This window comes from Malania oleifera, chromosome 11 (assembly GCF_029873635.1).
Source record: "Malania oleifera isolate guangnan ecotype guangnan chromosome 11, ASM2987363v1, whole genome shotgun sequence".
NCBI lineage: Eukaryota > Viridiplantae > Streptophyta > Magnoliopsida > Santalales > Ximeniaceae > Malania > Malania oleifera.
The window spans coordinates 88,465,470-88,493,227 of NC_080427.1; the positions used below are offsets into that span (position 1 = coordinate 88,465,470).

Here is a 27,758-nt window from a genome sequence, read left to right on the forward strand (position 1 = left end):
TCCCCTCTTGGGACTACACCTTGACTTTCCAAGTTCAAATGCAGAGAATCGTGGATCTGAAGGGAAAATTTGAGATTAAGAAGAGAATTCTAATTGTAGAGAAGTGGAACGGGAAGAGTCGCACCTTCGGGTGAGAGAGAAATAGAGTTTGGGGAACTAAAGAGGCAAAAAGTTAGGGTTTTTATGCGAGGGTAAATTTTTAAATCCTCACAATTCGGTCGACTAAGTGTACTGTTCGGTAGACCGAATGCCCTGAATTTTCAAAAACGCCTAATACAGTAAGCGTTCGGTCGACTGGATAAGGTATTCAGTCGCCCGAATGTCCTGAAATTTTCAATTACTTAAAATTACCCCGAAATAGTTAAGTTAATGAACTAATTATCCTCAAACAACTTCTCTAGCATGCAATAAGCTTAATTCACGTCTTATTAAAATGAAACAATCTTCTTGAAGAGATTTCGTGAATATATCGGTCCATTGTTCATCTGTACTCACAAATTCAAGGCTAATATCCTCCCTTTGCACATGATCTCAAAGAAAATGATGTCTTATTTCTATTTGCTTTGTTTTTTCATGTGATATCGGATTTTTAGAGATATTTATAGCACTGGTATTATCACACTTGATTGGCACACACTCGTAATTCAGTTTGTAATCCTTTAAGTTGTTGCTTCATGTACAAGACCTGAGCACAACCACCTGCGGCAACATTTTCAGCCTCGGTGGTAGACAAAGCAACAAAATTCTATTTCTTTGAAAACCAAGATACCAGATAACGTCTTAGGAAGTAACACGTACCACTTATACCCTTGCGGTCAATTTTGAACCCAGCATAGTTCGCATTGGAGTAATTAGTTATTTTGAATGATGTGTCCTTTGGATACCCTAAGCCTAAGTCTATAATACCAATCAGATACCTTAAGATCCTTTTAACAACTATTTGGTGTGATTCCTTAGGTGAGGCTTGAAACATAGCACACATGCAGACACTGAACATGATATTTGATCTATTGGCTGTTAAGTAAAGCAAGCCCCCAATCATACCTCACTAGTACTTGATATCTACCGGTTTCCCTTACTCGTCCTCCTCAAGATTTGTGAAAGTGCTCATTGGTGTTCCCAAAGCCTTGCCACCTTCTATATCAAATTTCTTGAACAAGTTTTTTATATACCTTGATTGGTTTATGAATGTTCCATTCTTGATTTGCTTGATTTGAAGTCCAAGAAAAAATGTAAGTTCACCCATCATACTCATCTCAAATTCATCTTACATACATTTAGCAAACTCTTTGCATAGATCCTCATCCGTAGCACCAAATATAATATCATCAACGTAAATTTGAATGATAAGCATATCATTTGACTGAGTTTTGATAAAGAGTACTATCCATCTTTCCTCTCGATAATCCATTATCTAGTAGAAAGCCACTCAATCTTTCATACCAAGCTCTAGGAGCTTGCTTCTACCTTGCCCCTAATCAACATTCATCCCAGTACATAAATGAAGTTGCTGTATCTATCGTGAAGGGAAGGATCAATAAATTAAAGATGAAGGGCAAGTGATGGACTAATAGCAGAAAGCAGCAAGCCTTCGGCTTTCCTCATTCATCAATTTGATTAAGCTTTAACAATGCGTCACCCTCCCTCGGTCCTGTTACACACCCTAGCTCAAGGGAAATGGTAATTCAGATAAATTATTTGAAATATCATTTTACAATTAACATGGTACCCAATAATTGGAATGGGTTCTCAGTTTTTGTTCGTGCATAAAGGATCTTTCAAATTACTTTGGATGGGTTGATACTCCCGGTTGGCTGCTACCGCATCTGTACAGAGGAATTGAATTAGTATGAACTGGGTTTGTCACCAAAACAAAACCTGCCCATCAACAACCCCACAATTAACATGGAGACTTAACTGTCCGGTTTGAAATAGTTCGGCCAACTCAAATCAGATCCTGTCAGCATCCTCGACAAATCCAAATAAATGAAAATTTTGACGCAATTGGCAGTTCAAGTCACTTTTTTTTCCCTGACAAACAATAGCAAAGCTCCTTAAGCCTTTGATTTCCTTTCAATTTAATTTTTTAAAGGTCAAGTCTTGAAAATATACATATATTTTTTAAAAATGAAACGCTACACCTTCATTTAAAGCAAGCATGAACAGTCCAAAATCAACAAAAAGTTGCACTTCGGTTTCCACTTGCAGGGAAAGCCTGACGCCGCACGCCCAGTGGAAAATCTTCTGACCCTTCAACTCCTCTCTGGATTAGATCAACACCTAAATTCTTCTTAGCATCCAAATCAAGTTGAGCCATATGGCGATCACTAACTGCACCTGATTCTTCCCCAGTTTGTTCAAATTTACCATGTTTCTTCACTGCTTCATAGTCAAATGGCTTGATCTGGGGCAGACCATGAGATTCTTGAGATTTCTCAACTTGTTTGCATTTTCTAGTTTTATTAATTGGTTGGAAGCACTTCTGGAAGCTGGAGGATAAATCAGAGAGAGATGTAGGCTCATAATCCTGTTTCGTATCATATGAATCACCATGTCCTGGTTTGTCCACATCAGAACAACCATCCAATAATATTCTCTCTTCTGGATTATGCATCTCAAAACGCCGAGTCTCACAGCCTTCGGTAGATCCTACAAGTGGTTTCAATTGTTCAGCCCTTCCAGAAAATGGAAAGAATTGAAGGTTCATTGCAGATTTGATCTGCTCCAGCTTGATCTGTTCCTTCTCCTAAGAAATAAAAAATAAATACATCAGGATCATTGCATAAAAATTTTTTACAACACACAATCAAGCTAAAACATATCAAATCTAAGATCACCATTCCAGTTAGGAGTGCCCAGTTAATGCGAATTTCTCGACAAGTTTGAAAGCATTATATAACCCAGACACACGTGCGCGCGCGCGCGCACACACACCCCAGACAGAATTAATCACAAACCAAGTTTAATGAAGGAATGCTGACATTTCTAACAAGATTAGACTTTTTTTTTGGGGCCACATTCCCGAGCATTGCTCCGAAAGCACAGGTAGGCTTCTTTAGCAGCTGAACAGTAGCCCCAGCAACCTACAAAGGAGAACAATAATCTCGCTTCATGAATCTAGATTAAAATCCATGACAGCATAAACATTCAACATGAACAAACGATTTACAACTTTCTCTGCTGGTGACTTGCTCATTTCAGTATTTGTGGCTCTGTTCTGCCCTGGAATGGTCAGGCTGCCCATTGGGTGGGCGTGCCCTGGAATACCAATCATGTCAGTTTTTATTTTCTCAGTTTGACCATGTTCAGAAGAGACTTCTTGTCCACCTCCATCAGAATTAGCCACACTGCCTTCAAGCTTTAGAGTCTCTTTTTGAAGCTGCACAGATGCAAGACCCTGTGCACACGTAGTACCATTTATTGCATTGGCACCATCAATGCTTGCTCCGACATTCATAGTCTTCAAGACTGTAGAAGCTCCAAGCGGCAAGGGTTCAGATCCATCACTATCAACCATATTTGCTTCAGATGCCTACATTTACAAAGGTAAAAAGGGTCTATAGAAAAATAACAAATGGAGCCGAAAATTTGAAGCAAGAAGGGCTAAAAATCTTATGCACTTGTGCCTGTGCATCTTCCACAAACCCAATATCCTAATTTCAAAAACCCAGACTACACAATTGATAATAAAGTATTACCAGCTGGTCACCTAGGGACTATTCTGTATCATTTCTATACAAATCCCCTATTTTCGTTGCAATACAAGGAAGAGACAGGTGGCAACAATATGTTGTCTGCATTTCTAGTTTTCAGTCTCCAGAGTAGGTTTTTGGCTGAGCCATTTGACTTCATTTTTTAATTTAATATGTAAATCAGCAAAAAGTAACAGTTACCATTGCTGGACATTCCAAATTCAGTAACTGATTGGAGCAAAGACAAACAAATTTAAGGTCCTAATTTTTGGAGGTCTAAACAGATTCCATAAAAATGGGCACTGATCAGTAGATATCATGATAAAGGTCCACTTGATAAAAGACATGATGACTAAATGTGGCTCATATGTTGCTATGCTGCAAGGCCTGGACACAATAAACCTAATATGCAGAGTAAATATGGTTTCTTCATTTTATAACCAAATGAACATTTGCATTTAAAGATCGGATTGAATAAGAAACTGGTGCAATATGCTTTTGCTTATGTCATTGTCCATATTTATTTACTATGGATGTGAAACAACCACTTCTCTCTCTTTGTTTACATTGAATTTCCAACATTGTACAAGTAACTTGCAATATATATAACTAATGGTCATTAAACCTATCTGCACTTGAAATCTATGGCATGATTTTGGATTACAAACAATTAGTGGCATGGCCAATATGAGGGGAATGGCCATGCTCCAAGAAGAAATGAGTTGCAAGCTTCAAATCTGATCATTTGGGGCATGTCATTGGAAAATTCACAAAAGGCATTCAACTGAGTGTAACACTGTATGTCATTATCATTAAATTTGTCCATGCAGATCTTACTGTTTCTATTTGCCCTCCCTTTAAATGTTCAGCAGCAGCTTCAAATGCAGAAGCGTTCTGGATAGAATGCCTAATGATGCTGACTACAGAACCAAGATTGCGTTCAACATACGGATGCTTTGATTTAACCAGCCAGCGCAGCTTGCTCGTCGTAACAGGCATCTTTTTGGCTTTTAACCCAGGCAAATACAGAAATAAGTAAACACGTTGACATGAAAAAAGTAACATAGAAGATAAAAACTGAAGATGATAGAAATTCATTGCATCTCTCTGATACCAATATCAAGAAGCATTTTGTTTGGTAATATATAGCCAGTACTTTCATCTTCTGCTCTGGCAACAACATCTCTCCATTCACTAAGGCCCTGCAAGCCAAGTAAGATATGAGATAGAGAGACCGAGAGTCCTCCACTGTGGGAGCCAGGGGGGTATACAAGTACAAAAAAGTTGATTACAAAAAGAATCTCCCAAAAAATGTCAAAACATGCAATCTACCCAAGTACTAATTATTAAATTTCAGAGTCCAAAATTTCACAAGGGTTATATGTTCGTTAAAGGCTAGCAAGTAGGGGTGTACAAAAATTACCGAAAAACCGAAAACCGGATCGAAACCATAAACGGTTCGGTTTTCGGTTGCGATTTTCAAAAATAAAAATGTTAGGTTTCAGTTTCGGTTTCGGTTTTATGTTGAAACCGAACCGAAAAAAACCAAAAAACCGATTTATATAAGATATATATATAAAATATGACTAGTAAAAATATAGCATGCAATATAGTCATATAGCCAGTATAGAAAATAAAATGCTCAATAAATTTTTAAGAACTTTATGAAAAATAAAGGTTATTTTGGTTAAAAGTGCCCAACAAATTTTATTTTGCTAAAATTATGAGTCCCTATAAAAATTAAAATGCTCAATAAATTTTCAACAGCTTTATGAAAAATAAAGGTTAACCGAAATTATGCTTTAATTGAAAACCGAAAACATGGCGGTTCGGTTGTGGTTTTATGGTTTTAAACCGATTTTTTTTCCAAAAAAAAATCGGTTTAAAACCATAAAACCACAACCGAACCGCCATGTTTTCGGTTTTCAATTAAAGCATAATTTCGGTTCGGTTTTGGTTTCGGTTTCAGTTCGGAAATCCCAAAACCGAAAATTTCGGTTCGGTTTTCAGTTTTGACCAAAACCGAACCGCACCAAACCGTGTACAGTCCTACTAGCAAGGCCACTACATGTCAGATAAGTGCAAAAGCAGAACATGTGTTGTGGGTTCCAATCCAACCAAAGACTAAGGTCTTGGCAACAAAAGGAATGTATATGCATCAAAATAAGCAGTGACTTACTGCAACCACAGCAAGTTGCTGAGGATTAAAAGAGGTCCCCTGTAACCTGTATCAATACAGAAATTAACTGAATTTCCAAATTTAGAGAACATAAATCAGAACAAAGAAGAATAAAAGGAGAATTATAGTGGAGAGAAAACAAAGGAACAAACAAAAAAAAACAAAGTTAAACAAGCATGCCGGTTGGTAATCTCATAAAATCATATAGAGAATGACAAACCCATATATATGGAGATATGAACTATCCGTCAACAGCTCCTTCTTGTACAGCTGCATGCATACATCATAACTGCGCTCGTAGACCTAGGCAACAACAACTTTCAATGAACATGGTAAACTATTGTCAATTACAAATAGTTGTACAAATGAGGAAATAAGACCACCCTCCCACCGCCAAAAAAAAAAAACAAAGAGTGGGCTGATACTGAACATAGACTCAAGGTCTCAAACACATAAACTGCCCCAAAAGAAGGGGCACAGGAGCATGCATATAACTTAGCTGACTGATGCCCTTTGTAATTCTAATTGTCAAAGTATTGTGTGAATGGCCGAATGGTTTGGCCTTGAGTTCTATATATTATATATAGACTTTACAAGAATGCTATACATGGAAAGTAAATAAGTTCTAGCATGATTCTAACCCTATACACGTAAACTATAATCTGTCAAGCCCTATACATGTAAACTAAATATATGCTAACTATACAAAATAATGAATGGAGAAATAAGGAAATAATTGTGGGCTGAAATAAGGAAAGAAATCTTTTGTTGTTTGCTGTTACGTTGAAAGACACCTCAAATTGATGGGGGTTGATCAACAAGCATCAATTTGCTACTTAGGAAGCAATGTCGATAACGAGTGAGAGCCTTGATGAAGATATCAGCAATTTGTAATTCAGTGGAAATATGTGAAAGAGTGATAACACGAGCTTCAAATGCTTCACGGATAGAGTGACAATCAACTTCAATATGCTTCATGCGCTCATGATAAACAAGATTGGCCGTGATCTAGATAGCACTCGTATTATCGGCATGTAGAGGAGTAGGATCGGTCTCAGAAAAATCTAGCTCAATAAGCAAACCTCAAAGCCAAATAAATTTAGAACAAGCAAGAGACATCGCCCAGTATTCAGATTACATCGGTGACTTAGAAACTCTGTCTTGCTTCTTATTCTTCCAAGAGATCAATGCATCACCTAAGAACACACACCAACCAGTGATGAAGTGATGTGTGGAAACAACCAGCCCAATCAGCACTGCTATAAACAGCAAGTTGAGTAGAATTGCATGCAAGGAAGAATAAACCACGGGTAGAAGTGCCCTGAACATAGCGTATGATCCTACGGACAACAGCCAAATGTAGATGACAAGGGGCCTGATGAAACGGGCTAACTTGCTATACAACAAAAGAAATGTCTGGTCTAGTAATAGTGAGATAGACAAGACTACCCACCAACTTTTGGTATAAACTGGGATCAACAAGTAAGCCACCCTCCTCTTTGCAAAGTTTGAGATTTAATTCCATGGGAGTATCAACAGAAGTACCCACTTGAAGGCCAGCTATAGCCACCAAGTCACTAGCATACTCATGTTGAATGAGTGAAATACCAGAGGGACTACGATTCACCTCAAGACCAAGTAAAATATGTGATAGACCCAAAATCCATCATATGAAAGGACTCTGAGAGATGAGTCTTGAGTTGAGCAAGTAAAGCAGAATTGGAACCAGTAATCACAATATCATCAACATAAACCAAAAGAACAACAATACCCATGTCTGATTTCCAAATAAACAATGAAGCGTCATACTTACTCTGCTTGAATGAAAATTGTAATAAAGTGGTGCGGAATTTATCAAACTAGACCCTCAAAGCTTGTTTGAGACCATAAAGAGAGCAACAAAGCTTACACACATATGAAGTCGGAGAGGGAAACAAACCCGAGGGTGGCTTCATATAAATACACTCTTTAAGATCCCCGTGAAGAAAAGCATTCTTGACATCAATTGATGTAGTGGCCAATCACTGGAAGCAGCAATAGCCAGAATCGTACGAACAGTAGTCATCTTAGCCACAAGAGCAAAGGTCTCTTCATAATTGACACCATATTCCTTATTATTCCCAAGTGCAACAAGGTGAGCTTTGTAACGATCCAGACTTCCATCAGATCAGACCTTGACTGAGTAAACCCATTTACAACCTAAAGGAACAACGGTGGGAGGACAAGGCTCAATGTCCCAAGTGTGATTGGCCTCTAAAGCAGCAATTTCTTTCTACATAACTTGCCGCCAACAATCACGCTTGGCAGCGTGTGAGTAGGATTTGGGAATATCTAAATTGGACAATGTAGCAGTAAGAGCTAAAACAGAATTGCCAAAACTGGAAGATGGAAACCCATACCAATCCGGGGGTACAGACACTCTAGAAGAGCGACGTACCAAAGGCTCTAGAGGTGCTGCAGCTAACTGAATTTGGAGCATGGTGGGATCAGATATCGAATGAGCCACTGAAAGAGACTGTGGGCGAGAGCGTCGCATATACACAATACCTGGTTTAAAACGAGAACTGACTTGATGAGGATCCAAGAACTGCTCCTCAAAGGAGGGGAGAATCACAGTAGAAGAGGAGGGTACAGAAGACAGGAAAGAAATGTTGATTTTCAAAGAAAATAACATTCCTAGAAATGCATGTACAATGTAATGTAGAATCATAGCAAACAAATCCCTTTTGACACGCATTATATCCCAAGAATGCACATCAAACAGATTGAGCTCATGAGGAGGTAAATGAACAAAACATACACAACCAAAGGTACGACGGTTATCGTAACTAGGATGCTTAGCAAATAAGCAGAAATAGGGAGACTCCATGAGTAGGACTTGAGAAAGTAAACGATTAATCAAGTAGCAGTTTTCAGAGCCTCAACCCAGAACAAGGATGGAACAAAGGATTCTAGCAAGAGAGTACGTACCACATCTAGGAGATGACGATTTTTGTGTTTGGCTACTCCATTCTATTGAGTAATGGGACATGAACGTTGATGAATAATACCTTTAGAAGCCAAAAAATTCCTGAAACTCAGTAGACAAATATTCACCACCGGAATCTGTGCGTAATGACTTAATAGAAGCAGAAAATTGTCAACATTCGCTAAAAACTCCGTGAAAGTACCAAAAACCTCAAATTTAGAGCGAAGAAAGTAGACCCAAGTAAATCTGCTATGATCATCAATGAAAGTCACATAGTTTTTAAATTTTTCATGTGCACTAATCGGGGAAGGTCCCTAACCATCACTATGGATAAGATCAAAGCACTGAGAAGCTCCACTAGCATGCAAAGGGAAGGGAATAGTTTTGCTTTTACCAAGTTTGCAAGCACGCTCAAGAGATAAAGAAGAATGTTCTTTATTACCAAGTAAACCAAAGTTCAATACATGAGACAAGATCCGAGTATTGGGATGGCCTAAACGGCGATGCCACACCATACTACGATCCGAAACATTATTACAAGCAAAAGACTTAATAGAAGAAACTGGAGAAAGTGCTGGAAGAGGCAAAAGTAGTGGAAACAAGTGCCTGCTTTAGGTCCCTTTACGATCGGCTCCCCCGTTACTTGGTCCTGCACAACATAACCATCACCAGAAAAGTTAACAACACAATTGTTATCACCTAATTGACCAACAGAAATAAGATTCCTGGAAAGCTGAGGAGCAAGAACACAAGTGAACTCAGAAGAGGCATCTCCGATAGCAGCTATTGGCAAAGAACTACCATTGGCAGTCTAAATAGAAAATTGACCAGTGTAGCACCGAACATGACACAGAGTAGTGGGATTATTCGTCATGTGATTAAAGGCACCCGAGTCCACATACCAGAGTTTAGAATTGTTACCTTGGAGCCCCATTGCTTATAATTCCGAAATTAGCATATGTTGCACCATTTCAGATGTATAGTAATTCGCTATAGGAGGTGCAGGAATAGATGAGTCACCTAAAGAAGAGCTAGGGGCCACAAAAGTCAATGTGGGGGATCCAATAACAGAAGTCTGTAATGACTGGGTCTGACGATTCTGCGGTCGGATACAACAGTCTTTGATAATGTGACCCTTCTTCTTGCAATAAAAGCAGTATTTCTTGGAACAATTAGCAGCGATATGTCCAAATTCTTTACAGCAAAAACACTGCAAGGTGCTAGAATGCGCAGGCGGTCCTCGTCGTTGAGCAGCATAAGTCACAAGGACAGACCCTAAACTACCATGAGATTGTGCCAAAGTAACTTGAGTACTAAGTCGTTGTTCTTCACAAAGTAACTAACCAAAAGAAACATCAAGAGAAGGAACATGAGAGCAATTCAGCAGAGAAAAGCAAACAAATTCATACTCGGGGCGGAGTTTCATAAAAAACTAATCACGACGACTAGTCTCATGAAGACGTTGAATAATGGGAAGAGAGGCAACAAGAACATCCGTGGTAACTAGATCAGAATATTCGTTCCAAAGAGTCAGAAACGCTGAATATCTTGGATGGAACGATTGTCGTGTTGAAGCATGGCAATTGCATGCTCTAACTAAAATCGACGAGCACCGTTATCTTGATGATATACTATTTTTAAATAAGTCCACATGGATTGAGCGATGGGATAAAGTCATAAGTTGGGGACAATATATGACTCAATCGAGCCAAGAAGCCAAGACATAATCTGAGCATCAAGCACAGCCCATAAGGACAAACCGTTGAATCCCTTGCCATCAAGCACAAACCATGAAGGAGAAGCCGCCGAATCCTTGGATTTATCAGGATTAGGTACATAATCTGTGCCATCAATACGAGCCCAAAGATCTTTTCCCTTCAGGAAAAGTTCAAATTGAAAAGCCCACGTAGAATAATTGTTGTCTGTAAACTTGGCACACAGGTGCAGAGTCCATGCTAAATAAAAGAGGAAAATTGAGAAGCCCAAAAAATAAATCAATGCAGGTACAAAGAAAACCAAGATCAACCTGCCTACACTAAAAAATAAATCTTGAACCGAAGCACCAGAAACAACAACAGAAAGCTGTTCTAATCGACCTTCCTACACTAAAAATAAATTGCAACCCAAGAAACTTGCTGTTCAGAGAACCACAAGGACAAAGAAGCACCAGAATAGCAACAAAAAGCTGTTCCGACAGCCACTCAGCCACAAAAATACCAAAAGACAAAGAACCAAAAAATTCCAAAAGAGAATAAACCCACAACAGCCATAGAAACAAGAGACGCCTTCGAAACCAAGAAGACAAAAAAAAAAAAAAATAGAATTAATTCGAAGGGGAAAAAAATTAGTAGTCGACAGGCTCTAAAACCATGCCAAAGTATTGTGTGAATGGCTGAATGGTTTGGCCTTGAGTTCTGTATATTATATATAGACTTTACAAGAATGATATGCATGGAAAGTAAATAAGTTCTAGCATGATTCTAGCCCTATGCATGTAAACGATAAACTAAATATACCCTAACTGTACAAAATAATGAACAGATAAATAAGAAAATAATTGTGGGCTGAAATAAGGAAAGAAATCTTTTGCTGTTTGTTGTTCCGTTGACACTAATAGCATTCCACGCAATATTTTAATATATCATTGTCTTTCACCAAGGAATAGTGAGGTGTATTGCCTTTAAAGCCATACACAAACATCCCACCCCCACCCCCAAAAAAACAAAAAAGGAAACAAAAAAGACAGAGGACTTGACCCCTAACTAAAACCAGCTTTTGATAACCCACCAAACTTTCACTTCTTTCAAAATTATTAATTTCATTCCAAAATATTCCAAGAAATGCACTGAGATAACTTCAACACAGGAATGTGAGCCTATCATGTATTGTACTTTGAAGTTCAAATTTAAATTGTTTTAAGTAGTATATACACAATGGCAGACAATTTTTTTTTCATGGATGTCATACACCACCTGCATGACAACGACAACCTAGGAATTTTGGTTAGGAAGGCACATGTAGACCATTACAACTACTTCATGTAGATTTTTTTAGGTCCCAACAAACTATGAGTTTGGGTGGTAATAGTTGTACTCCTGTGATTACTGATGATTTCTCTAGATTAAACTAGACTTCAGCAAGGTGGTTCTAATGAACAAAGAGAAAGTTAGATTTTCATTCCAATCTTCTTGGTTCTGAAAATGAGTACAGTATTCCTTGTAATATTTCCTATTTGAGGTCCCTTCTCAATTTTACTAGGCAAGAAGAGCATAAACTTGCCAAGGCAGTCATATAAAAGGAAATCAGAAAAAGGTTTTCATTCTCAAATGATCCCCAAGGATTGGTAAAATGCCAGATCTTCCAAGGCTTGTCGAAGAATTGCAGAGGTAGGTTTTTTGGACGCTATGTCCTCTTTTAAGGACATAAAGCTCCTTAGGCAAGTGAATTTAACTCTGCTTGCTCTGCTCCTAAAAAATGCTAACCCTTCATCTCCTGATGATTTAAGACCAGTGGCTTGTTGCAAAATTTTGTATAAATGCATTACAAAGATCCTTTCTGATAGGATAAAAAGCTATTGGAGTTCTTTTATAACCCCAAATCAAACTTATTTTGTCAAAGACATTGCCATTCAAGACAATTTCTTCTTGCACAAGAATTGTCACATGCTAGCCAAGGCACTCCAAGCCCCAGGTTGGCTACCAAAGAAGATTTGAAAAAGGCTTTGGACTCAATTCATTGGGACTTTGTTTTCAAATTTTAGAAGCTATTGGTACCCCTTCTGTCTTTGTTTCTTGGATTAAGGAGTGTGACAGTGTGTAACTACTCCTCACTGTTTAATGTTTATCCTCAAACTCAGTTAAGGTTCCCCCCCAAAAAAATTTTTAAGGAAAAGAAGGGGATTAAAGCAAGGACACTCCTATCCCCTGATTTTTGTCATGGTAATGAAAATTGGGACTCAAAATTTGAGGACTGATGGTAAAAATGAAGTTTCAGAGCAAATGCAAGAAGCTTAATATCACAACTTTAAGTTTTGCTGGATCTTTTCCTATGATAATGCTGCTTCTGCCCAGAGCATAAATCTCTCCTTGTATCGTTTCTATTTGCTTTCAAGGCTTAAGGCCATCGACTCTAGCTCCTTGTTCGAAGGAGAACATCTATAAGGAGTAGTGCACAGTGTTCCAATAGTCACTGCAAGTGTCGAAGAGGCAGCTAGGGTTGCAATCAAGGAAGATGAGGGTACGAAGGTTGAGTTGGGACAGTTTGTTCTCATTTTGGATTTGGGCCAAGTATATGACTAAGGTGGGGCTTCTTTTTTAGAAAATTCGAGCCATTTAATAGAATAGACCCAATGTTTAAATAATAAAGCTATGGGCCTTTCTTTGGTTTCAAAAGGCGGATCTCCCCAACAGAGGAATACTCAATTGGACCTTGCCTCTAAGGCAGCCCATTGCAAGGTTATGAGCGGCCATTCCGCTCCCATGTCTAACCCCATCATTAATCCAGTTCGCTGCCCTGGCCAAAATTTGCAGAAGCCAAATAAGGGGGAGGTGAATATACAGACCGTTAACAAAATCCAAATACCCTTTCCAGTTCTTCAAGACAAACTAAAAGCATATCAGCATTTAGTGCATAATCAGGATGATTTTAGCTTGGTTTCAATAACAGTCAGGAAGAAATTGACGATAATAACAAAAGCATCAGATTGGAGGTTGATTTGGGTTTTACAGAAGGGTTAGAGGCTGGTATATCCAGGAGAAATAGAGGGAAAAAAAAAAAGTTTGGGTACATAATCTGATATTTCAGGTTTTAAATCTGAAAAAATCTAAGGGCCCTATGGTGTACAGCTGTCAGAAGGCTGCTCTGAAAGGTGCAGAAATGAAGAAATTATATGAAGAGAACAAAGAGCAAACCAATGAGATAAGGCCAAAGAGTTGGGTATTGCAAGAGAGTTGAGTATCATGGAAGATGCACTAGATAAGAGGAAGGATATAGGGAGTAATGGAGCTTGCAAAGGAAAAGATGTGAAGAAATGACGAAAATTTTCAGATAATGATAGTAATGACATAAGTGAGCTCAAATGTAATGGCCGTTTTCTGTTGGATGAATTTCGGGAACAATATGGCTGTTTCTGATTCCTATGATGATCTCAGGGACCAATCATATGCTCATCCAGCCCTGCTGGAAGAATTGGAGGGGATTTCTATTTTTGAAAACAATGGATTGGGTAATAAAATGCAGTGCAATGATGGGATTTTACCAACACCAATTAAAGCGATTTCTATGAAGGATTTAAAAGCACAAGAGATCTTGGATAAATTGGAGTTCAAAATGTGTGATGCTAGAGGAACGGAAGTGTGATTTGTCAGGGTAAGTACAAGGCAAAAAAGGGTCATAGGGAGCTAGCAAATCTAAAGAGCCAAGTGAAATATGATGGAAAGGGATTGAAAGGGGGTTTCCTTGGTTAATTGTTATTTTTGTTTATTGTTAATTTTTTATTATTGTATTTTTAATTTTTTACTCTTTTTTTTTTTGCTGTTCTTGTCCCCTTACATTGTAACTTCTCTTTCTCAATCTAATTTACTTTCTTTTATTATCAAATATAAGTCCAAACCTAGTGGTGGCAGGAGGAAGGAAAATGTGCTAATGGTCTCATTGCTGTGCAATTCAATGGAATCCCAAGTTGCAAAGATGTGCATTCACCTTGGTATCCTGAGGGGACATGGAACTATATACAACTCTTATACTCTAGTAATCTGACTAGCATGTATGATCTCTCCTTCAAGAACTTCCAAGTACAACCATCATAGGTCAGTTATTAGCTAAAGAGGAAAAAAAAATCAATTAAGGAATACAATTTCTTAACCTTTATTATAGTGACCCGAAGAATAATAGTATTTAAATAATAATAATAAGGGAGAGAAATAGAAACAGAAACAAAAAGAAAATTGCCAAGCTTCGTCGACGAACACAGGGTTTCGTCAACGATAAAATACCGAGAGACGGTTTGGGTTACTCTGAATTTCAACAACGAATACAGGGTTTCGTCGACGAATTTACTGAAGGACTCGTCGACGAGGTGACGTGTCTCGTCAATGAATCCGGTCCTATAAATAGAGCAAATTCGGATTTTTATTCATATTTCAGTGCGCTCTCTCTCTCCTCTCTCTCTCTCTCCCTTCTCTCTTCGATTTTGACCCCATCAGTCGCCGAATCGAAGATCTGAAGCCACCACAACGTTCCTGGCAGAGTTCTCTTCACGTTTGCTAAGACAAATCGTCGGTGGGATCGAGTTGGAATTCATCCCAAATTCAGGGTAAGGCCTTTTAGCCCATTTTTGGCCTTCTGACAGTTATAGAAAATGATGAAGGCGAAGAAATACTGATATTCTGTTTTGGCGAATGTTGTTTTCACGATGTTATGTAGGAGGCCCTGCGGGCGTAAGGCTAGTAAACTATAGGGGCTTTCCAATAGTCAGGTAAGGGAAATATGCTATGCTAGGTAATTTTAAAATATTATATAGTTTATTAAGTTATGAAAATTATGTATTAAAGTATGGTGTGGCTTGAGAATATGAATATAGTACGGGAATATGTTTTACGAATTTTAGTTTCATGATTTTGCAGCTTTTAGCACTATGATTATACTAATTTTAGTATCATAATTTTACGGATTTCAGTACCATGATTATATGAATTTTAGTACCATGATTATACGAATCTCAGTATCATGATTATACGAATTCCAGTATTATGATGTATGAAACACAGTACAGTTTATGCAATATCATGGTTATTATGGTTATTTTAGAATAATGGTAAATCAGATAGTTGTATATAGAGATATGTTATATAGTATCAGACCCTGTTGGACCATATAGCAGAGCACGGCACCGTTACTACAGATATTATGTTACATTATGAGTGCAACCACCTATTTAGATAATACGTTGTAGTAGATCGATCACCTAGGCCCTCGACGTGGCAGGCTCCCCATCAGATATGGGTTGAGGTGGGCAGATCAGACCGATGGAGTATAGTAATTTATTCCTGGTTGGCCAGCCAGGGTAAATCCTGCCTACGGGCTCCACAGCCCTGTCATGAGGGGTTAAATCATGACACACAGTTATCCACAGGGAACATTTTCAGTTACTATTACGTATATACGTATTTACAGGAACAGGGAATAACTTATGTACACTAGAAGTATTTTGAATAGAAACCTACAACGCTGTTATGTTAAGTAACATGGAAAAAGGGTGGTGTATTTTATTACTTATTCTGTGTTTACATATTCAGTTATACATGTTTATAAGGAAATAGATTTTCATAATATTGTAACTCATTTGCCACACACTAGTAATAGCATATTTCGCCTTACTGAGCGTTGGCTTATCCCAGTGTTGACTCATTTTTTAGGTGAACCAGGTAGGCGAGCAGACCAGGCTCGCAGATAGAGGGGCTTCAGTGCTGTCCTGTCAGAGAGTGAGTATGTTTTGAGAGTGTTTTTGTATATCCCAACATGGTTGAGGGTATTTTGGGGATACAGTTATATTTGCATATTTTAGGAAAACAATTCAGAACTCTGGTATTGTATATAATGGTTTATGGTTATGTTTATACGATTTCCGCTTCTTGCTGCTTAGGTTAATGATTGGGTTTACCCCCTGTGTGGTATCAGAGCATTTAGAATGTTATAGTTTATAAAAATAAAAAAATAAAAAAAACCATTTATTTAAGCAAGTCATTACAGTTATTGTGCATAAAGGCTTCTTGCTGGGTTACATGTATTGAAAAACACAAAACAGTTTGAAACAACTAAATAATTTCAAAACATGACTCTAAGACACAATAATCGTAGACTTCTACATAGAAGCACAAACTATATCAATAGAATATTAAAATATCAAACAAGATTTTCAAATTGCTTAGGGACATGCCTGACGACCAAAATTAAATCAAACCTCATCAAGCTCTATAAAAAAAAATTTGCTAGATAAGGGAAAATAGACAAATCAGTAGTAATAAAGAAATAATGATATTCATTCATTTCCTAACAACCAGTTTTTTGAAAGGTGTAAAAAGGATGCACCTCAAGCAAGGTGAATGAAAAATGCCTCAAGGTGTAGTTGTAATTTGTAAATGCACTTCTTCTCAAAAGCATTTGCCTGCCAGTATTAGAGTAACCCTCAACATAAGAACTGTCTTTTACATAACCTGGAAAGGCTTATACCATTTGGGAAGTTACGACATACATCTATATATTAGAAATGTAAAATAAACCGGTGTGTGTATTGCATGCAACCAACTTCAGATCTTCCCCAGATCTCCATACTCCAGCAGCTTGTGTCTTCTCAGGTGACCTCTTCCCCATGTCAAGGACCAGAATCAGATCTTTGGCACTGTATCAGCTTCAGATTTCTTCTTCCAGATCATAACATTTCGCAGCCTCTCTCTTCTCCAAGCAACCTCTCACCCACTTTGGGGAACCTCAAAGACTGAAGCATGATCTTTCTTGGCTGATCTCATTATTTGATTGCATTTGGGAGTTAACTGAGAGTGACAGTCAAGAGAAAGATGACGGATTTGTGTTTTAATATTTTTGACAACATGTGGCTCTTTTTAACCAGGAAATGCTACCAGAGGAGCGTACAAATATTTATGCTCATTAGTTGGGTATACAGTGGCAACCTCATGAAGCATGGGAAAGAAACCATGATAGCTCGACTTCTGAGTTTAGATTCTCTCTAAGCTATTTAGGATTAAAGTTATATAAAAAGTTTTATCTTGATAAAATTATATCATTTTAGTATGTATAATTTATTTATATATTATAAAATTAAATTCCTAAAGGTTTGTGCCTCACCCCCTAGTGGCAAGAAACCATGATAACTTGAGTTCTGAGATTAGGCTCTCTAAGCTATTCAGGGTTAAAGTTTATATAACAAGTTTTATTTTTGATAAAATGTTGTATCGTTTTTAGTATGTGCAATTTACTATATAGTTCAAAATTAAATTCCTAAAGGGGGATGGAATTGTTGTCACCTCGCATTATGTTAACATTGCTAACAACGGAAGACAAATGCCATCACGCTTCACCCTATTGGATAATTCAACAAGTACCAATAATCATGGACTAGAAATAAATGGAGTACAAATTTGAGCCACAAATCTAGTTGCTAAATTTGCAATAACATTCTTAAGAAATTATCTACAACCCAGAATAAACAGGAGTCCAATTTATAAAGGAAAAAAACCCAAAAATAAATTACATCTAGCTGTAGGAAATAAATATAAAGTGTGGGATACATTAAACAATTTCTGCAACACGCAATAACTCTGTGATATTAAAGAGTGTCCAGTAGATCATACACGTGCCATGTCATACTCAAAATACCAACCAAAATAAAGCAGTTAAAAATTAAATGACTGCTCACTGTCGCATATAACACACAATGCACAAGATATTCACAGATTACAAACAGTGCACCTGTACAAGAAGAGCATCATAATTTTCGGATTCAGTCGATGTTGAGAGCAACCTGATCCTCATTAAATCATAAATATGCAAAAGATAGTGTGTATCTTCTCTAGCATATCTGTCAACAAACAAACTTCATCAGAGGACGATGGACAATTAAATAATCTGTACTCAAGAAGCAATAAAGAGCATAGAACACCCCCAACCATCATCCGGAAAAAGCAAGTAACAGATATAAATAAAACAAAGAATAAAGGAGTGAGAGCAGAAACATGGTCCAACCATAATCCATGTCAAAGCGCGGCATCAATTTGACAAGTTATGTTTGGTTTGTATAGGTTTGTATTCCCAAGATTTCCCTCATTATGCCTCTTTTTCTGGTTGGAGCGTAACATTCAGGAATTCTTGAGTTGTCTAGGAATGATGCTAGAGAATAATGTTCATTCTATTTCCATTTGGAATTGATTTGCAAATAGAATAGCCATTAAATGGGTGGAAGTGCACGAATTTTTCATTAGGGGCCTGCCTCACTATTGTGCAGTTGTGCTCTTCTGTCAAGAATTCTAATGGCCTGTTTATTTGCAATAAATATATTCCATTTTTCAGTTTCCAGCTTTCACCTCCATTTCTAAGTTTTCCTTACAGAAAATTTTGAAAATATGAAGAGCTCCGTTTGTTGAAAATGAATATTAACTTATTAGAAATGGTGGTGGTGATGGTGTTAGAAGCAATAAAAAAATCAGGCACATTGGGGAGTGAATGGGGTAGCAGCAGCAGAGGCAACAAATGGTGATAGTGACAGTGATGTTGTCCACAGCAACAGAGGCAGTTTTTATGGTGAGTGGTGGCAGAAAATATGGCTGTGGCAGTGACATGTGGTAGTGGTGTAAGTTGTGGTGGTGGTGTTGGTGGTAGGGATGGCATCAAAGGGTGATAACAGTAGTGGAAGTGGCAGAAAGTGGTGATGGCTGTGGTGTTGTCGTGTCAACAGGTGACAGTGGTGTACTAGCGCCAACTTGCTAGAGCCACAAGACATGCCATGATCTCAAACTATCATCTCTCACTGGAAAAGAAACACTCAAAGAATCACAAACTCTGTACAAGTCCACTTGTGCAATCTCCCTCAAACCAAACCCAACACAAGAAGGACTAATGCACCTTTTGTGAGGATCTTAGAAGTTTGTTGAGCCTTAACAAGGCTCTTAAAAAGCCTCACAGCTCAAACAATGGGCATCCACAGACTTCTTATCATATTGGGCCGCAAAAACCTTCTCCTTCAGGTTTTAAAGCTCAGCTTGTTCACTTACATAATTAAATTGTACGATTGCCATTCCTTTACTATAAAGCAGGATGCAGGGAGAGATGGCATGAGCTTAGAGGAGACGAATTGCCCCCACCTTATACCCATATTAGATGCAAGGACTTTTCTTGTCAGCATATTGTTAGACCAAATCCCTTGACTATTAGCTTGCTAAGCAAGGTAAATAGTCCTATCTTGCACACGACTCTATTTGACGTCTGCTAAGGAATGCAGTTGTAGATTCATTAGTCTTAGCTTAGAGGGCTGTTCAACCCTGTTATCTCCTATGACGACATGCTATTGTCATCCCCTTATTCCACGCATGAATCTTTAGCAGTCTCCACTCGATCATAGTTAGGTAAGCATTATATGCAATCATATCTGATGATTATTCACAAGATATTTCTTAGTATGTATGTCTCGAGTCTTTCAAAAGTTTGTGGAGTTCAGAAGGAATCTCAGTCGCAGCTGTGACTGGTTGAGCCCTTTTTGTGTAAGCAAGAGCACAAGCACCATCCAACTCCTGACAATCCCAAACCTTCATAAAGTGATGAGTATGTATCTTAGCACTCTTTCTTTTTTTCTTTTTTCTTTTTTTGGATAGAAAATGAATACCATTAATAGAGCAGGAATTAGAAACAAAGGAGGATACAATACCCTCCCAAAGGAACCAAACAAATAGTTACAAATAAAGCCCCACTCCAATCTCATTGGAGCTTAGTCAATAAATTCCTCAAAAGAAACCTAAAGAATGCACCCAAAAAAAAAAAAAAAAGCAAGAAAAACAACTCTATCCTGCAATAAATGGGGAGAAATTAATTTCCCAAGAAAGATTGTAGCACTCCTCTCAATCCACAAAGTCCAGAAGGTGCAGACACAACACACTTCCATAAACCAGTCCTGTCCTACTGCACCCAATTCTAACCATCAGGAATGCCTCCACTGCAGTCTTGGCCTTTTCCTCAGGAGAAAACTTTATTAAAGGGCATCAAGGGAAAGTTGCTCAAGTATAGACTAAAACATGATCACCCACACACACACAACACACACACACACACACACACACACACATATATATATATATATATATATTACGTTTGTGTATTACAAAGAGACTTTTATGATGAAAATATTTTTTTTGGATCTAGAAATTTATTTTGAAGAAAGAAAATTAAGTAGAAAATTTATTTCCATTATTATTTATGGATATTAGATACTATTAAAAAAATATTTATTTAAAATTAAGAAAAAAAGGTTAATAATGTGTAAAATAAAAATTTTATTCAATTGATTTATTACATATTTTGTTTTCTCTTTTAATTTTCATAACCAAATATGAAAATTATAGATTCTCTTATACATATAATTTTATATGTAATTTTATAATTAGTTTTAACAATAAAATTAAATTTTAACAGATTATTTTAAACCCATTTGTTCAACGGATTTTTCAAATATTGATAAATTTATATGAATAATATAATATTTATAAAAATTACATGTAGTACATAAAATTTTAAAAAGGTTATGAACATGTATATATGATATAAATTTATTTGCAGCAGACCAATTTAAAAGTAAAATTAACATAGAAAAATAAAATACAATATAGATCATACTAATATTGAATGAGAATTTAAAATGTAAAATTTGAGTAAAATTTAAATACTTTATTTTCTAACAAATGAGAAGTTGTGCAAAACATTTTGAAAATAATTCAAATCTTAATGTTATAATATATATGAATAGAAATGTAACACGGCATATATATTTTGATATTATAGAATAATATTATTTAAAATTAATTCTATAATTCTAATGGATGTAAATATAAACCAAAGATAAAAAAAAAAAGTAGGAAGTAATAATTTAAATCAATTTCAAAATATAAAATTATTGATAAATAAAGTGATAAAAAAATTTGTTCAGTTGGAATCCATTTAAAATATATATATTTTAGTAAAATTCATTCATATTGAAATTTTTAAATTTTGTCTAATAAAAGAGAAAAATGAGTTTAAAATATAATAAAAATTTTAATGGGGTTAGATGCCAAGAAGGGAGAGAGAATAGGTTTTAAAAAAATCTAAATATAGTGGAGCTTGAGTGAGGCCAAAGAGAGGTGTTTAAAAAATAATTTTAAATGATTAAAAATTTTGGCAGAACTCGCGTGCCCCCCCCCCCCCCCCTGCCTCAGCTATATAGAGGGGAAAATATTATGAATATTAAAAAAAATAACGGCGCCCACATGAGGCCCCTGCATCTGCCAAAGAGGAAAACAAAATTGAATTTTAAAAATAGTGGAGCCATATGGCCCCCTACTCTGCTGTTAGGCAGTGGGCTGAAAGGATAGAAGAAAAATATAAATGAATGTTAAAAAAAAAATTGTGGGGCTTGTGTAGGCCCCTCCATCTTCCAGATAGACAGAAAATTGTATTTATAAAGAATAGTGAGGCCTGCATGGGGCCCTGCTGTGAGAAAGAGTGGACGGGAAACATATGTATTTCGATAATTAATCCTAAGAATAATATCATAATTTAGCATATTATTTTATATTATTTGTTCAACCTTATTGACAAATATTGATAAACTTATATGAACAATATAATATTTATAAAAATTGCATGTAGTACATAAAACTTTAAAAATATTATGGACATGTACATATGACATAAATTTATTTGCGGCAAATCAATTAAAATGTAAAATTAATTGAGAAAAATTAAAATGCAAATATAAACCACAACAATATTGAATGAGGATTTAAAATGTAATTTTGAGTAAAATTTAAATATTTTATTTTATAAGATATGGAAAGTTAAACATTAATTAAATTACAAGCATTTATGTATTTATATATAAATATATATTTATATATAATTGTAATATTTTGATATTGGAACCTTTTGGTGGAAGGTAGGTGAGAAAACAATAACATATTTTAATTTTAATGCATAAAATATATCTGTAAACATAAATGTAACACGGCATATATATTTATATATATTTGAATAATATCAACTAAAATTAATTCTATAATTTTAGTTGAGAAAATGTGATTTTACATATATTATATTGAATATTTTAAAATAATTTCAGTCATTTGTGCTAATTTTAATGTATATAATGTATGTAAATAGAAATATAATACAGTATATATATATATATCAATATTTTTCAATAATATAAATTGAAATTAATTCTATACTTTTAGCATGTAAATATAAATCAATGATAAAGAAAGTAGGAATTAATAATTTAAATTAATTGTATAATATAAAAGTATTCAAAAAAAGGGTGATGAAAAATTGTTGAGTTGGAATCATTTTTCAAGGGAATTCATTTATGTTGGGATTTTTTAATTTTCTCTAATAATAAAAAAATTAAAAATAATAAATAAAATTAATGGGAGCAATGTTGAGAGAGAGAGAGAGAGAGAGAGAGAGAGAAGTAAAATGAATATATTTAAAAATTTTAGTGAGGCCCACATGAGGCTAAGGGAAAGGAATTCAAAAAATAAATTATATATGATTTCAAAAATTAATGGGGCCCTCTACCTGTGCTGGGAGAGAGAAGGGGGAAAAGTCAATATTGTTAAAAAGACCCATATGCCAGAGAGAGAGTAAAGTAAGAGAGAGGACAAAATTTGTGAGGCCTGCATGGGCTCCTTCCATCTACCAGAGAGAGAGAGAGAAGGCAAAAGCTTTAAAAAAAAAAAATCCAGTTCCACGAGCGCTGGGTTGAATCTAGAGGCTCAGAAATCATATATATATATATATATATATATATATATGCATGGCTCCCATGGCAAGGCCCTTGCAGCTCATGCTAGAGGACATGAGTTCTATCCCAGGTGCCTCTCAAAACACCATTTTTAAGTATCAATGAAATCCAGGTCAACTCAGTCAGCTTCCCAGGTTTGAAGTCACCCGAGTTTGACTGGGTTGATACCAGTCCACTCCATATCCAGTTCAAGCACTTAATCTGAACCAGTGAGCTTACTGGTTCTAGTCCAACCCAGTCCAACCCAGTCCAACAGGCCAGTATGGTCCAGTTTTAAAAGCTATGACCCACACAACAGGGTGTCAAAAGAGTTGCTAATTACAAGAGAATCATTTGAATAAAAACCCACTACACCAGCTCAGCACATTAGCAATCCAATGATCTTTACTAATCAATACGGGCATGCCAATCCTTTAAAAGCTCCAAATTTCTTTCCCTCCACACAAACCAAAAGATGGCAAGGGGAATGAGGGACAAAGCTTTCATACTTTCTTGCTGGGTCTAATACCTTTCCAGGACCACAACTCTTTCCTCCACTGATCTGGCAGTAAACCACTGCTGTCTGGTCAAAGCACCCAAGTTCTAGAAGTACCTGAATCTTAGTCCAGGGGCAGTGCAAGCAGATGTGGTCAACAGTTTCAGCTTTATCCAAACATAAAGAGCACCTAATAATGAGGGGCAGCTCCCCTTTCTGCGGGTTATCAAAGATTAGAATCTTCCCAGGTGTTGCCCCTCACGCAAAGAAAGAAACCTCTGTGGGACTGCTGTTTTCCAAATGGGTTTGCAAGGGAAGTTATTGCTGGTTACTTCCATCGTGAGGGGTTCCAGTAATAGGGCAAAGAAAGAAGCCTCTGTGGGACTGCTGTTTTCCAAATGGGTTTGCAAGGGAAGTTATTGCTTGTTACTTCCATCATGAGGTTCCAGTAATAGGGCAGCCGTTGCCTCCAAGTATTGGTGGATGCACTCTTTCTTTATCAAGCAAACCTACAAAGAGATAGGGTATGGAGCTAGACTTAAAAACAGACAACTAGAGCTATTCAATGAAACAAAATAGAGTTCAGGAAAAATCATTCACATAGCTCAGATATTCAAAAGACAGAAAATCCTTGTGTCAATGGTTCAAATCAACTTCTACACAGACAAAGGCTATGATGGTCAAACCCAATTTTCCCAACAAGCCACAACAACTCAAGCAAGAATGGAGCCCTATTTTTCAAGGATAAAGTTGCATGGTTTGAGAGACCTTTTGAAGAAGGAGAATAAGAAATGCCATATTGAGACTGGACAAAATACGACACTAGAGGTTTTACAATAGCTTTCAGGGTTTAGGAGATGCGGTGAAATAGGGCTTTGTTAAAAGTTTTCCAAGAATTTTTCTTGAATGGGGTGATTGGGAAGAGCATGAACTCTATCATCATTACTCTAGTCCTTAATAACGATCAATCTATTAAAAAGTGAGAGATTTTAGGCCCATTAGCTTACTCATTAGTGTTCATAAGAAAATTAATGAGGTTTTGGCTGATAGGTTGAGTGGTGTTTCAGTTGATACTATTTCCAGCACCAAGTGCTTTTGTTGGGTAGGTAGATAATGCATGCATCTTGGTGACTCATGATGATGTGGAGGACTCTAGGAGGAATACAAATGGGGTATAAAGCTTAGGATCGAATGAGCTGAAACTTTCTTGATAGGTTCTTTAGAGGAAAGGTTTCAGCCTTCGCTGGAGGAGATGGATAAGGGGTTTATTTTGCTCAACTACGTTTTTTGGATATTGTTAATGGTGAACCAAGACGTGATTTCCAGATTCTGGAGGGGTTCATTAAGCTGATCCCATATGATGTTTTTTTCTTACTCTAGTTGCTTAATTGCCTGGATTGGATGATTTGCAGCTCAGCTGATTGTGCAGGGTATTTTGTCTGGCTTTGTAAAGATAGTTCCTATAATATTTTCATCAAAAGGTTGATAGTCTTATCCTAATGTCCATAATAACAACAAGAAGAAGCTTTAATCCCACTAGGTGAGGTCGGTTACATGAATCCTTTTCTGCCAATTCACCCGATTGAGGGCATTTTCCTCTACAAGATTAGGAGCTATTGTCTTTCCTCAATCCTCACTACCTGATTCCAAGTTATTTTAGGCCTACCCTAAGCCCATTTAATACCAGAAACAATAACTTACTCACTCCTCCCCACAGGTGCGCTGCTTGGCCAGCATTTCAAATGCCCAAACCATCCCAGCTGCCCCTCCCTTGTATTTTCTTTGACTGGTGTTATGCATAATTTATTGCATGTGTTTGCTCCTTAATTTATCTTTTAATGTTATACCACCCATCCAACATTCACATTTCAGCAATTTTTACTTTTTGTACGTTTCTTAGTTGCCCAACATTTTGATTCATAAAGCATAAATGATCTTATAGCCTTCTTATAGAACTTTCCTTTTAATTTTAAGAGTATTCTATGATCACATAACATGCCTGACGCACTCCTCCACTTTACCCATCTTGCTTTAACTCTATGTATCACATCCTCTTCAATTTCTCCTTCTGCTTGCATAACAGATCAGAGATAATGAAATCTACTAGTACTATTAATTTTTTGATTATCAAGTTTAACCTTATCTTCTATATTCCTTACATTATTGAAGTTCATTTCACATATTTTGACTAGTCCTAAAACCTTTAAACTCTAAAGCGGATCTCCAAAGCTCTAACTTAGATTCCACTGTGCTCCAACTTTTACCAATCAAGACAATATCTTTTGTCTTTGTCTACACAATGACTCCCACCTTAACTTTTCCAATGTACCAATGTTTATGTCTTTCTCTAGCTTTCTCCCCTACCCATTCCATCTCTTGAAGGCAAATTAAGTTAATTTTCCTTCAGATCATTTTATCCACTATCTCCATACTTTTACCTATAAGTGCTCCTATATTCCAAGTTGTTAGTTTGATCCGAGCTTCCTACGCTAACTTCTTAGCTGTCTACTGTCTAGAATGACCCAATCTAGCCCACCCTCATCCATTTTTTGTTGCACTTGGGTGGCATAAGTGCAACACGTTGCTTGTACAGGATGCCCCACTAAATTTTTTTTTAATGACCGGAAACTCCAACTTAGGCGAGCCCTTGGACCCACCCAGGTGACACCAAACCGAGGGAATGAAAACATTGCCGCTCGCCCATTGACACATCCCTGTCAATTCACTAGACAAACCACAAGTGGGGAATCGAACTTGGGATCTTGGGGTCACCAAAGCCCAACTTCGCCTTTGTAAAGAATTCATCTAACAAGTTTTATACTCACTTTAGCTACCTAACGCAACCCTACTACTTTATCTAGGCTTGGGACCAGCTGTGTGTGAAAACATTTAAAGCAATTCGCGTTACACAAGTGGAGTGCAAATACCAACCAATTCATTATTGATAAAGTAAAAAATTAATTGAAAGATGCAAACTGTTTCTGTAAATTCAGTACTCGTAAGTAAGTGATTTGGCATCGTCAATTGGACGATCTACTCTCAATTGCCTTCTTACCTATTCCAGACTTCCTTTGGGTTGTAATCCTTTTGAGTTGGGATTTGATAGTTGCTAACATTTCTAAACTTCAGGATAGTTGGAAAGATGCCTTTTATGTTTGGGTGATCTGTGACTGTACTGCTACAAGTCAAGCACCTTTGTACTCTACACTCCTGTATTTATTGTCTTGTTTAGGACTCTTGTAAGTACTGCAGAGAGGTTATAGTGATTAGATAGTTTCTCTCTTGGAGGGCAGGTGAGAAGAGGGACCATTTGTTGAATTGGGAGGTCATTTGTTGGTCTAATGGGGGATTTAGGGCTTGGAAATTTGGTGAACATTCCTCTATTGAGGAAAAGATCATGGTGTTTTCATTCGGAAGTTAATTCCCCTTCACATAAGTCAAAGCATAAGATCCATATTTAAAGAGAATGGAACGGATGCATCAGGAGATAATAGTTACCCACAGGAGCCCTTGGAAATTCATTCCTCAGATTTCTGATTTGTTCTTTTGTTTGATCAAATATAAAGTGGGTAACAGGTATCAAGTCGATCTTCAGGGAGGATATTTGGAGAGGACAGTGTTCCTTTTCGGAAGCTTTTCCTCGCATTTATTGCTTTTCTCTAGTCTTCATAATGTTCCAGTTGCTAACTTCTTGGTTGTTGGGGACGGAACTTTTTTCTTGGAACTTCCATTTCTTCAAAAAATGTTATTGGTCAAGATCACATTGCTTCTCACTGTATGTGCATTAATTTCAACCTTCCTCTAGAGTTGATTGCACAATTTGCACTTTGTAGAGTTCTCGATTTAATTCCAAGCTTCCTCCTATGGTGAGGACCTTTGTTTGG

General features: G+C 36.9%; 1 protein-coding gene across 13 annotated transcripts in view; it reads right to left on the reverse strand.

Moving 5' to 3' along the window:
- Positions 1–1,668: 1,668 nt before the first annotated feature.
- Positions 1,669–27,758, reverse strand: part of LOC131168002 (protein RRP6-like 2) — a 60,893-nt gene continuing 34,803 nt past the window's right edge. The window contains exons 7-16 of one of the 13 annotated variants that reach the window (XR_009140207.1): positions 18,326–18,434; positions 6,092–6,174; positions 5,872–5,917; positions 4,807–4,894; positions 4,530–4,699; positions 3,173–3,532; positions 2,982–3,083; positions 2,142–2,746; positions 1,919–2,031; positions 1,669–1,826 (exon numbers count right to left, since the gene is read on the reverse strand). Coding sequence is in view for 6 of the 13 variants with exons in the window: in XM_058127127.1 (XP_057983110.1) it covers positions 2,174–2,746; positions 2,958–3,083; positions 3,170–3,532; positions 4,530–4,699; positions 4,807–4,894; positions 5,872–5,917; positions 6,092–6,174; positions 18,326–18,434 (1,558 nt within the window). In the remaining 7 variants the exon portion in view is untranslated. Of the gene's footprint in view, positions 2,747–2,957; positions 3,084–3,169; positions 3,533–4,529; positions 4,700–4,806; positions 4,895–5,871; positions 5,918–6,091; positions 6,175–18,325; positions 18,435–27,758 lie in introns of all 13 variants that reach the window. The other 12 variants (XR_009140204.1, XR_009140202.1, XR_009140205.1 and 9 more) reach the window with 12 other exon arrangements.